General features: G+C 42.1%; 1 protein-coding gene across 1 annotated transcript; it reads left to right on the top strand.

Annotated features, from left to right (window-relative positions):
• The first annotated feature begins 3405 nt into the window (after positions 1-3405).
• Positions 3406-6377, top strand: LOC131676888 (TATA box-binding protein-associated factor RNA polymerase I subunit B). Its single transcript, XM_058956273.1, has 3 exons — positions 3406-3742; positions 3801-4002; positions 4064-6377. Exons 1-3 carry the CDS (start codon positions 3568-3570, stop codon positions 6282-6284), a joined length of 2598 nt encoding a protein of 865 aa, XP_058812256.1. The 5' UTR covers positions 3406-3567; the 3' UTR covers positions 6285-6377.
• The last annotated feature ends 6847 nt before the right edge of the window (positions 6378-13224 follow it).

Below are 13224 nucleotides of genomic sequence, written 5' to 3'. Positions count from 1 at the left end.
ACAACGTCAAAATCGCTTGAAAAGTCATCAACAAACAACAGTAGCAGTAAACAAAAGAAAATAATGAACACTTTCTCTGATTTGATGTAAACTAAAGTGCTCCTCGCTCGTATTTAGAATTAATTTAATTCAGATTGTTACAAACAAAGTTTTTATGTTGGCTACGAAAATAGGACGTCACGTCATCCTCTTGGTATTTTGTCAATGCTAATATTGTTTTTAAATATCAGCCATTCATACCTGCTTTTTTAACATAAATTAAATTCTGATTGAATTGTTCCAGTATGCTTACATTTGATCATTTTAGGCGTTGGGTATCAATATGGTCGTCATAAATCGTTTTTGCCTTTCTCATATAAAGAAAGGCTATGCAATCACTCCACAAACCAACTTTTCAACCGAGGGCCGAGTGTCATATACCATTCGATTCAGCTCGTCGAGGTCGCAAAATGTCTGTGTGTATGTATGTGTGTGTCAAATAATGTCACTTACTTTTCTCAGAGATGGCTGGACCGATATGCACAAACTTTCTTCAAATGAACGGTATAACGCTCCCATAAGACGTCATTGAATTTTTAGCTGATCGGACCTCCGGTTCCGGAGTTACGGGTTGAAGAGTGCGGTAACACAGTAACTTACCATATAAACTGGTAACCCTATGGGGTCCAAATGATGTAACACATATTCACATACTTTCAACATTACTTGGAATTGCGGGTCTAGATCACTGATGACCAATTGAAATAGCTTGGACCACATTGGCCACCTATAACGATTCTTGAGGCCCCCGGGGAACTCGTCAAGTTCCTGAGCTTATGTCACACCTATTTCCCAGCAAACTCTTAACCGATTTTTACAAACTTGATTTCAAATGAAAGATATAATACTCCCATTAACTGCTATTGAATTTCATTTAGTTCTGACTCTTGCTTCCGGAATTACAGGTTGGTTATTGCGGGCACATAGGAATTTCTCATATAAACCGGTACATTCGTAATACCTCATAGGTTAAAATTGAGAACATCAAATTACTTCGATTCGCTTGCCTAGTTCACTGACGGCAACTTAAAGATTCTTGAAATATATTGTCCACTCTCGATAATTCCGGAAGTCTTGAGTTCCTGGCATATTTCAGAACTTAAGTCGCTTCGGTGATGACTGAACAAATTTTCACTATCCTAGTCTCAAATGGAAGATATAATATGCAGTTGGGTATTGCACACCCCATCCACCCCTCCCCTTTCTCACCGCCGCCCCTCTCAGACCAACCTCACACCCGCAATTTCTTCATCCGCATCCTCCCCTTCCCAATAATCATACCCTCTGTCCCCCATAACCTCGCATTTCAAAATATGGCTAGACTTCAACCAAGCGCATGGATTTCATAATAGAACTTACTTATACCATTTTTGCTTGAAGCGAAACTGAGTCAGGATCTAACTCCAACTGCTGTCAAAACGTATGAACTGACAGCGGTTGGGGTTAGAACCTGACTCAGTTTCGGGTTCAAACAAAAACGCCATTACAATCTTTTTTCCTTGCTTGCCCACTTACATTCGCACTACTGCGAAGACGTTCCGATGCGGTGACAGCGGTTAATTAGTACCGGTGATGATGAATCTGCGTTGGCGGCGATTAAGAATCTCCGTGTGTTCCTGCGTATGGGATAGATAACTGCTGGCAGTGTCGGTACGTCGGACAAGCTGGCAGTAACAAAAAACGTGCACACCGGATGGTTGTGACGTGCAGCTCAGCTGAGCAAAGCGATGTAAAACCGTCGCTCTTATGCCTTATTTGGTTGTCGCGGCAGAATCTTCCAATCTAGCGCGCGTCGGTGGTCGAAGGGGCGGTGTGGTGAGCCGATGAATAGGAACTAGAACTAGATGGGAGAATGAAAGCCGTTGCACGGCTATTCGGTACCGTGAACGCATTGTCTGTAGCAATAAAGCACCAATGCAATTTCCCTTTTTGTGTAATTTATACCAACGCACACGAATTATCCGCACTTCATATTTCTTTTTTCGACGTAACACCTAACAACAAATAATTACTACACAATTTTTAAGACATCTCATGTTTTTTTTAATAAACCTTTCAACACACCGTGGGACAAATTGAAAAAAAAAACACGCACTCTAGCCTCTTTCACGGTCTAGATGAAAATGGATAAAAAAACGAACTTTTTGAACAATTGGTTCTTAATCGCTATCTCATTCCCTCTCGAAACATTTACATCACACCATTCCGCGCCAAATAGTTTTCTGGTCAGCGGTTGATAAGACAACGACAACGAGGTTCGCTCGGCGACCGAAACTCAACCACTTGCTCTAGTTTGCGCAATCGTGAGACAGATTGAGAAAGAGAAAAAACGTGCGTGCGCGAGCGGATAGTGCATTTTAGCCGCTTAGTGTTCATTATTCCTTCTATGGAATGGAAAAAGTGAAATATTTGCTACAGGGAGCTTGGGGTTCTGAATGGGAAGTTATTTTGAGCTCTGATAAACGTATATATATATATATATATATATATATATATATATATATATATATATATATATATATATATATATATATATATATATATATATATATATATATATATATATATATATATATATATATATATATATATATATATATATATATATATATATATATATATATATATATATATATATATATATTCAACAGTAAACAAACCGCCAGGCGACTTACGCCTCTGTATTTCTAAGGCAGTGTATACGGGCGAAATTGACAGCATCATTGTTTACAAGGTCCGTATACAGAATCGCCCTAAACAAAAATCAAATGCTTGTTACGCCCCAAAGAGTAACAAATTTTCCCCTCCGGCGAGCACGAAAACCACATTTGATTTTTGTTTTCTGGCGGCACTGCAGGGCGACATTGAGAGTCGTCAAAACAAGAGGGCGACTCGAAAATGGCCTAATCAACATTTCATAACAACACTCGGTGAAATATTTCTTTTCAATTTTATTAACGAAAACGTTATTATATAAAACAATTTAGTTATGCTTCCGAAGACTAGTATTGTTTTAAAGTGTTTCAATACATTTGAAAGCGCAGTATGCAAACACTGTTAAAACACGATTTAATTTTCTGAAGCGAATTTTCCAAGCTATTTTTCTCGATTCGATATCATTGCGACTTCGGCTCTTTGGTCGAGTCATGATCGAATTGTTTTGATAAAATTCTCCTTTGTTGTCAAAATAGCAGATTGTATTAGCAAAATTTCAAACCCATTTTACTCGATTCGGTCACTTTGTTTATTGGCCCTTTTCGAAAAATGGCATAAAAACATCTATCCAACATCCGCATGGTCCCGTTCCAGGTCTCTGGTTCATCTTCTGATAAGCGCGCCAGATACTTAGCAGTGGGGTGTGTGTGTTCCTGCTGGCCTGGGGCTGCTCTAACGACAGGTCACAGCAAAGGGCAGTAATAACAAACACGTGAAATAAATAAAACTCTACTCGGTTTATTCTATTTCGCGCACAATAGTAACTGTGGGTCGTTTTCAATCACAAGATTGCTTATCTTGAATATCTATCAAATGGACGATCCTTGCGACGTTTGTGGTCAAACCGAGTATACGGTGGAAGCCGGTTTCTACTACTGCGCGGAATGTGGCACCAAATCTCAACATCACGGGCAGGAGCTCGTCGCTGAAGATGTAGCTAATTTGCCTTCCCAGGGAGCAGCCTTGATTAGGCTTAAGAAGTATAAAAGTAAGTTCTTGCTTAAGGAATGGATTATTTTAAAATCGTGTTATCCTATTCGTAACAGAGTGTAAACAAATAACAAGCTGGGAGCAGGCGAACTACGTTTTGCTTGGCTTTACCGACCGACTGATTTCGCTAGGGGCTGGAGAGGGATTAAAACTTACTGTTCTGCAGTTGTGGACGACCTATCTGCGACGGATGGAGATTGCTTTCTTCGACAAGACAAAGCCGGAGAAACCGAGATTGCATGCGTTCTACAAGAAAATGTGAGTATCCGGAATAGGTTATCATTTTTTGTATTCCAAAACCTAGGTGATATTTTTACAGCGATGCTGATATAATCTACAACCGCAGAAGAAAGCCGGTGAAGCGCATTAAGAATCGTGAGAAACCTTCGATCTCTAGTAAGGCATTATCCGACGATGGTGCTACTACGGTGACTACGAAATCGACAGTGAGTCGCCTTTCTATACTCAGAAAAGCACGGGCAAATCTACGACGATTGATGAATGTTGAGTATGACTCGTTTGCGGAAAGCCAGAGGTCAGATTTGAACAGTTCCCTGCATGACCTCTCCGTTCGGTCACTGAATGCCAGCAAGTCGGGCGAAAGTGATGCCAGTGAAGGCAAGGGTCAGAACATTCGATTTTCTCGTTTGGCAAGGGTGAAAATGAAGCGAAGATTGAAAATGAGCTCTGCACATATTAGACGCCACGAGCAGGACGTTGATGAGCAGCTCCAATGTCACAGGGCTAAGAGACTGGATCCAAAAATGGAAAAAACTGAAAATATAACTAGGATGTTGCTGAGTGGGTTTCTAGCTTTGGGATTAAATGTCAGCAAGAGTGATGTTCAGTTGGCAGATTTGGCTCGATTTCACCGAGAAGAACATCTTCCGTATAACAGTTTAATACAGTATCTGCCTGAGGCATTAGATCCTAGCTGTTATCGGGAGACTATCAATGCTTTACAGCAGCCCGGTCTTCCCGTTGGCCATAGTGAACTGAGAATAAAAGCTATGCATTTGGCAAAATTTCTTAATGTGCAACCGGTTAGTCCCGATTTGCTTAAGCTTTGCCGCCGATATTTGGAGGAACTATGTCTGCCAATGGATTTACTCGTTTACATAGAGAGGGTGATGATAGTTTTTCCTCCAAAAATGAAATCTGACAGCATTACTCATCTGCCAAACTACGAATGCCGCGCAATGTCTTTTATTATTTTCGTTTTAAAACTTTTGTTTGGACTTAACGGTACTACCGAGATGAAAATGTCCAAGTCTGCAGCAAAATTGAACCGCACATTATCCAACGTGGGACTGTTCGACACCTCCGTCTTCGTGTTCACCGAATGGGTTCGTTATTTGGAAATGAGACGTGTAATTTTGGGTCAAGTCAATTATGCTATCAATCGGCAAATGGCCAAAGAAGAGAGAATCGATCTGGATGCTGATATCTTTATAGACCACACAACTCGGAAAAAACGTTCAGTTGATTCGTGCCGAGACACCAACTTTCGTCAGAAGCAACTAATATCAAAAATGAAAGACGTGATCACGAACTTGGTAGATACACATCACCGGCATGGATCCTCCCGGGAGTGCCGATCATCCATCGAATTCGAACCTAGCTTGACTCCGTACAAATCCTATTTGGAAAGATTTCTATTGGCTTACAACAAAGATGAAAAAATTCACATTCCGAACTTCATGCGTGTTGATCACACAAGTCGAATCATATCGGTGTTCGTTGATCCATCCGACTTGCATTATCTGCTTCTCACTAACCACCAAATTCGCCTAACAACCAAAAAGGTGGCTGGGGCAATAAATTTAATGAAATTCACGGACACCGTACCCGTACACATCTTTCTCTCCGCGCAGCTACAACATCAAAGTCCGTTCATGTACGCTGAAAACTGCGAGGAATCTGATTGGAATCCGCCAATGAAACCGGTTCCCCGAAAAGCGAAGACCCACGAAAATATCCTAGATAGTATACTAATCCGCAACGAAATCGAAAGACAGAAAACCGATCAAATTCGTCAATTACACAAACAACAGGAACCATCCTATTCCGACCAATGCGAAAATAGTGCTACGACGGAAGAGTCGTTCTCTACCTTCTCGGCGGAAATGTTTTCACAAGAATCAGATGAAATCGCACCGAATCAAGCTGCGGAAAAGACGAAGCAAAAGTCACCACCATTGAGCTCGGTCCACCTGCTGACCCCAAGCTACGACTATTGGGTTCGATTTTACGGTCGTGGGGAAGCTTATTCGTTGGAAACATTCGAAGAACATGTTGCTGTCGGTTTTTCGGAAAACTTCCGATTGGTACTGGAAGAATGCGCCCGGGTTGTGGAGAATCGACCGGCACAGCTGTACCACGAGCTAATGGCTCTGGAGGCTTACTTTTTCTACGCTGTGCAACCAGTGGAAAGGTTCTTCCGAGGAGACCAATCACCTGTTGATGTGTTGTACGAGAACGTCGGCAATTCGATCAATTCGAACGATCAGCGAGCGTTCCATGCCAAACAATATTACTAACATTATGATTACTGTGAGATTGTGCCATTCGGAGAGGGAAGTGGGATTCAATAAATGCGGGGCTCAATGCATGAACGTCCCAAATGGCGAAAAGCTTATTTTGATGTATCAGAAAGAGCGCCATTCCATCTAAATTCGTAATGTCCTCTGTTGTATTAAGAAGTCGTGTCTCGTCTATGCGGGCATTTTGTTGTCAGTCTCTCGGGGCACGAAGCGAAGGCTGCTCAGGTTCCCTTTTAACTTTAGTCGCTGTAGTCCACTACCCAAGCGCAGATTACTCGATGTCGGGTGACCGGTCTCCGTACGTCTGCCACCAACGCATTTTTCTCGTTTGTGCAATGAGTGTGTCTACGTTCTCTCAGGTTCTCTGCTGAACAGCTGGGTTTTCTTGTGGCATTCGCGCTACATACCCAGTGTCGTTTTCCGTTATGTACCTACATTCCGATCTCATTATGTTTATATATACGTAGACTATCGAGTTCTCGGTGTGTTCAAGAGACAAGTCCTGCGTGTAATACTCGACGGCGCAGCTCGTGGTTCATGGCTATACGCCATTCTCCATTGCGCCACCGAGTATTGCGCGCAGAATTCGTCTCCTGAACACACCGATTGTCTGGGTTCTTCAATGATCGCCCTTCGTGACCGTGCATAGCAACAGGGAGTATCAGCGATTTGTAAAGAGCTTGTTTGTGTTTTGTGGTAGTCTGTAGGCTACGGGGCGTTAGCTATGTATATTGGTTGATTTGTTGTTGCTTTTGAAGATATTTGGTGTTATTTGTCGATGACTGGAGTGGTGTGTCTTGTACAACAAAAAGAAAAATAGTGATGGACAGCTTCAGAGTACGAAACAAGTATATCTCGGTTACGTAGCGGCAACGGTGACGATTACGTACATCGGTTGCGAGCTTAAAAGTTTCTGTAAGCAGAAGGGGATTTAGATTGTGTAGAGATCGTCTCTTCAGCAGAATAGCATGAGCTAGTGATTGAATCGTAAACTCGTGGAGAAAGTTCGTACCATATTCATGGACTGTGGTATCTACTAAAAATTCTGGGGGTCCACAGAGCGGCGTTCCTACCCACTGAGACGTCCAAAAATTTGTTTCAAAATCGTTCAACACGGGTCCAATGATGGACGTTCGTTGAACGGTTATTTGGACGTTGTCCAAATTGGTCCAACGAACGTCATTCATTGGACGATTTTGAAACCAACCGTTCTTAGAGGGTAGTGAATCGCAGCACAGAAAACAGACGTCCATCTTCAGCATTCAACTTGTGTAAAATCTCTAACGGTTTCGAAGGTAGTTTGGATATCTAAACCAGGTGCGCTACTGTCGTCATGTTTTTTGTAGCTGAGCTCGACAGAATTGACAGCGGTTATTCCTCTACCCAGTCAAACTAGTCCGAAACCGATTCGGACTTCCAGCATGAATTCCAGCTCAAATGTGTCAACCGATAGTCGGAATCGGTTGTTTTCTTTGAGCTAGATTCCATGCTGAATCCATCCAGGATTTCGAACCGGTTCCGGAATCGATTTGACGGGTAGTTGGGATAGGTTGGTGTGGCGGCGCTAGTATTTTTCGTATATTAATTCAAATGTTTACACACGTTTTTTAAATATTTTTGTTCGATCATGGATGTCTGTTCTCTGTGGGGAAAGCGTGGGAAGTCATCCACGTAACGCGCCGGTGGTTGAGTGGTGAGCGTAAGCGCCACTCACCCCACTGGGTCTTGGTTCAATCCCAGCCGAAATCGTTAAGATTTTTCTGAGGCGAAAAAAGCTCGGTTTACGGCCTTCCTTCGAAAGGGAAGTTCCGTTGGTCCTTGGTTCATGAGTTGATGATAGGTCTAGTCCCGATAGTGGAGTCCGTCATCTCTCTGGCGTCGGCTTTGGCCTTGTGGCGGAAATGTGCCGACGGAAAATAACTAGAAATTGAAGTCATCAACAGTACAACACAAGGATACTAACTCGTCCGCAACCGTCTCAAAACAATTCACCCGTCGAGAACGTTTGGCTGCGATCACAGAGAACAGACATCCATGATCGAACAAAAATATTTAAAAAACGTGTGTAAACATTTGGATTAATATACGAAAAATACTAGCGCCGCCACACCAACCTATCCCAACTACCCGTCAAATCGATTCCGGAACCGGTTCGAAATCCTGAATGGATTCAGCATGGAATCTAGCTCAAAGAAAACAACCGATTCCGAATCTATCGGTTGACACATTTGAGCTGGAATTCATGCTGGAAGTCCGAATCGGTTCCGGACTAGTTTGACTGGGTAGAGGAATAACCGCTGTCAATTCTGTCGAACTCAGCTACAAAAACCTGTTTTAATCCACCTAGAGGTGCAATTGTGCCTTTCTCATTTCTCCAAACTATGATTTAATAGCTGGTTCGTACAATATAACTTTATGGAAATGTCTTTCATTCTTATTACACTTGGTAAGTATATATAAGAGCACCTTTTTGCATTCATCGCGGTATCGGTTTGAATCGGAGTTTTCTATGTGATCGACCTCCACAACCCGTAACTCCGGTGCTGGAAGTCGGATGGAGATGGAATTTAATATCAGTTTCTGGGGACGCAACACCTTTCATTTGAGACTAAGTTGAGCAAATCTAGCCATTTTCGAGAAACCAATATAACCGTTATTCTGACTTTGGATGCTTCCGGATCCGTCGATGGTGGCCAGTGTGGCCAAAGAGACTTTGAATGACTGTTGGGGACCTAGATCTACAAATTCAACAGTTGTGTTTACATTTTGGAAAAAAATCACCTTTTTACATTCATCGCAGAATTCGTTAGAATCGGGATTTGCTGCGTGATCGTACGTATCACCCTGTAATTCAGGAACCAGAACTCAGATCCACACAAAATTCAACAGCAGCTGATGGACCTTTCATTTAAAATTAAGTTTGTCAAAATCGGTTCAGAAAATTCCGAGAAACCGATTTGGAAAAATCAACAAATTTTGTTTTGTAACCATACTCTTCAACTCGTAATTCGGAACAAGATGTCGGTTGAAGATGAAATTCAATGGCAACCTATGGGAATATTATACCTTTCATTTGAATCTTAGTTTGTAAAAATCGGTTCAGCCATCTCCAAGAAACCGATGTGGACATTTTGTTAACAAATCCGCACATACACACACATACATACACACATACACATACACACATACATACATACACACATACATACACACAGATATTTTGCGATCTCGGCGAACTAAGTCGAATGTTATATGAGACTCGGCCCTCCGGGCCTCGGTTAGAAAGTCGGGTTTTGGAGCAATTGCATAACCTTTCTATATAAGAAAGGCAAAAGAATAATATTTAATTAGCTTAATAAGCATGAGTTCAATGTTATCTTCATGTGATTATAATTTGCAAAGGTTGGTGGAATGCGTTTGAACGTGTAGGGAATGGGGGTTTAGTAGAGTGGGTGTGGAGGATGCGTCAGAAATCCTTCATCTTATTTCGGTATACGGGGTGGATGAAGGAAATCCGGGCGTGAGGGTGATCCAAGAAGAGGGGAGTAATGAAGGAGGGAGGTGTAAGGGCAAGGTGGGGAGGGGGGGGGGGAAGGGGTGGCTACGCAATACTCAACTGCATATTTTGCCTTCCATTTGAGACTTGGTTTGAGAAAATCGGTTCAGTCATCACCGATGAACCGATGTGACTTTAATTGTGTAATATGCCCGGAATTCCAGACTTCCGGAATCGTCGATAGTGGACAATATATTCAAAGAATGTTTGATTGGCAATCAGTGATCTAGATCTACGATTAGAAGTAATTTGGTGACCATTTCAATAGTTTTTAGCCTCTGAGGTATTACGATTGTACCGATTTATATGGGAAATTCCAGTGTATCCTTACAAACACCCCTGTAACTCCGGAAGCAAGAGTCAGAACCGAATGAAATTCAGCAGCAGTCAATGGCATTACTGTATCTTTCATTTGAAAATTAAGTTCGTAAAAATCGGTAGAGAATTCGTTGTGGAATGGGTGTGATATTAGCTTAGGAACTTGGCGGGTTCCCCGAGGGCGTCATGAACCGTCATAGGTGGCCAATGTGGTCAAAGCTGCTTTGATTGATCATTAGTGATCCAGACCCGCAAACTAGAGTAATGTTACATCAATTTTAATATGTTTTACATCATTTGAACATTATGGTGGTACCAGTTTATATGGGAATTTGCTGTGTGACCGCACTCTTCAACCCGTAACTCCGGAACCGGAAGTCGGATCAACTAAAAATTCAATAGCAGCTTATGGGAGCGTTATACCTTTCAGATGAAACTAAGTTTGCGAAAATCGGTTCAGCCATCTCTGAGAAAATTGTGTGAGTTTAAATGACACACACACATACACACACACACACACACACACACACACACACACATACATACACACACACAGACATTTGCCGATCTCGACGAACTGAATCGAATGGTGTATGACACTCGGCCCTCCGGGCCTCGGTTAAAAAGTCGATTTTTACAGTGATTGCATAGCCTTTCTTTATATGAGAAAGGCAAAAACATGACGACAGTAGCGCACCTGGTTTAGATATCCAAACTACCTTCGAAACCGTTAGAGATTTTACACAAGTTGAATGCTGAAGATGGACGTCTGTTCTCTGTGCTTTCCCGGTCAGCCCCAGTCAGCAAATTTTCTGGCAGAGACCGCTCTGCTAGATTTCTGTAAATTTGGGTTTGGCAGTCCTGTCAGATTTCTGCGCGTCTCCTGTCGGGTTAGTTGAGCTAGGGCGAACTCGGTTTCGCTCGTGTTTTCTGGCAAATTTTGACAGGAACCGAGCAAAACCCTGGCATAACTCGGACATAAACTGTGCAAAGATCCTGGCAATGCCTACCTGGTAGAATTTAGCACGAAACGAGCCAAACATCTGACAAAGATGTGGCAGGAAGCGTGCAGAGATCTTGGCCGTACATTTCTGGCTGGATTATGGATAAAAGTGAGCAGCATCGGTTGGTTTAACCGCTTCTGTCAGAAACGGTTGTTGCATTTGAGCGAATTCGTTGCCAGAATTCTCGCACAAATCGCGCATAATGCTCGCAGAAAATCTGCCAGCATCAATTTCGCTTTGCTCAACTTTTGCTAACTTTCTGCTTGCTACGCCCCGGTCAGTTGATCAGCTGATTGTTGCTTATTTTGTCTAACGTTACTCAGGGGTACCGGACGTCCGGCAATAATAATTATCAACCGATTCCGACTCTATCGGTTGATGCATTTGAGCTGGAATTCATGCTGGAAGTCCGAACCGGTTCCAGAATAGTTTGGGTAGAGGAATAACCGCTGTCAATTCTGTCGAACTCAGCCACAAAAAACATGACAATTGCGCACCTGGTTTGAATATCCCTACTACTTTCGAAACCGTTAGAGATTTTACACAAGTTGAATGCTGAAGATGGACGTCTGTTTTCTGTGCTTTTATCATGAATCCAGCCAGAAATGTACGGCCAAGATCTCTGCACGCTTCCTGCCACATCTTTGTCAGATGTTTTGCTCGATTCGTGCTAAGTTCTACCAGGTAGGAATTCCCAGGATCTTTGCACCACAGAGAACAGACGTCCATCTTCAGCATTCAACTTGTGTAAAATTTCTAACGGTTTCGAAGGTAGTAGGGATATCAAACCAGGTGCGCTACTGTCGTCATGTTTTTTTGTGGCTGAGTTCGACAGAATTGACAGCGGTTATTTCAATATTAATTCATCAAAAGGGCGAAAGTGTTTTTTGTAAACAAACTTGTTTCGCTCATTAGTCTGCTGCAGAGTGGAATTTCATGAAAAATATGCGTTAATGTAAATTTTTACCCTTCACAGAAGCAATTTAAATTGTTTTCTGCTTTGAAATTATAGTAAATTAAGAGAAATCATCAAAATAAAAGTTTGTTTACAAATCTTATTCGCCCTTTTGCAAATTTAGTATGGATTTCTCTACCCAGTCAAACTAGTCCGGAACCGGTTCGGACTTCCAGCATGAATTCCAGCTCAAATGCATCAACCGATAGAGTCGGAATCGGTTGTTTTCTTTGAGCAGGATTCCATACGGAATGAATACAGTATTTCCAACCGGTTCCAGAATGGATTTGACGGATAGTTGGGTTAGGTTGGTGTGGCGGCGCTAGTGTTTATCGTTTATTAATTCAAATGTTTACACACGTTTTTAAATATTTTTGTTCGATCATGGATGTCTGGTCTATGTCTGAGTTATGCCAGGGTTTTGCTCGGTTCCTGTCAAAATTTACCAGAAAACGCGAGCGAAACCGAGTTCGCCCTAGCTCAACTAACCCGACAGGATACGTGCAGAAATCTGACAGGGTTGCCAAACCAAGACTTACAGAAATCTAGCAGAGCGGTCTCTGCCAGAAAATTTGCTCACTGGGCCCCCTCTAATATCATGAAATGCCACATTTTGTCATACCCCTACCCCCTGACAGCGTTGCATAATTTATGAATGGTCTCTAATCTATAAAGTTCTGGGGTTTAAATGCTTGACCAACGAAATCCAAATTGCTACGGATAAAATTTTATAGATGCAAGAACTAAGGCTTGCTTTTCATCCATTCCACCACTTTTGATTCGCGTAAAATACAGTCATAATCAGTATACTAATTCAAGCTTTTTCCACTCTTATACTTTGGTAAACAGTGTCTACCATTAAAGCATAAAACATCCGTTTTGCACCCACGAATATTTAGGCGTTAGAAAATTGTTACATATGTACATCTTCAGCTGACGGTGTAATGTGCACAGTTCTATTTACTTCTCAATCGACTGTAAGAGCACGAGAGAGAGAGATAAAAAGTGGGAGAGCTTTTTTAACAGATAGTTTGCCGATTCCGAAGGATGTGTTTTGATAAAGATGTTTTCCGCTGAATTTGCATCAGTTTCATTCGATGCTCG

Source organism: Topomyia yanbarensis, chromosome 1, assembly GCF_030247195.1.
Source record: "Topomyia yanbarensis strain Yona2022 chromosome 1, ASM3024719v1, whole genome shotgun sequence".
NCBI classification, from domain to species: Eukaryota; Metazoa; Arthropoda; class Insecta; order Diptera; family Culicidae; genus Topomyia; species Topomyia yanbarensis.
The sequence above is the reverse complement of the archived record's forward strand: the minus strand, read 5'-3'. Positions and strand labels throughout refer to the sequence as shown.

Bases quoted from the DNA above. Each gene is read 5' to 3' on its own strand.
- LOC131676888 (XM_058956273.1), top strand. From the start codon at position 3,568: ATGGACGATCCTTGCGACGTTTGTGGTCAAACCGAGTATACGGTGGAA. The intron at 3,743-3,800 runs GTAAGTTCTTGC...TATTCGTAACAG, and splicing joins TAGGCTTAAGAAGTATAAAA to AGTGTAAACAAATAACAAGC. The intron at 4,003-4,063 runs GTGAGTATCCGG...ATATTTTTACAG, and splicing joins CATGCGTTCTACAAGAAAAT to CGATGCTGATATAATCTACA.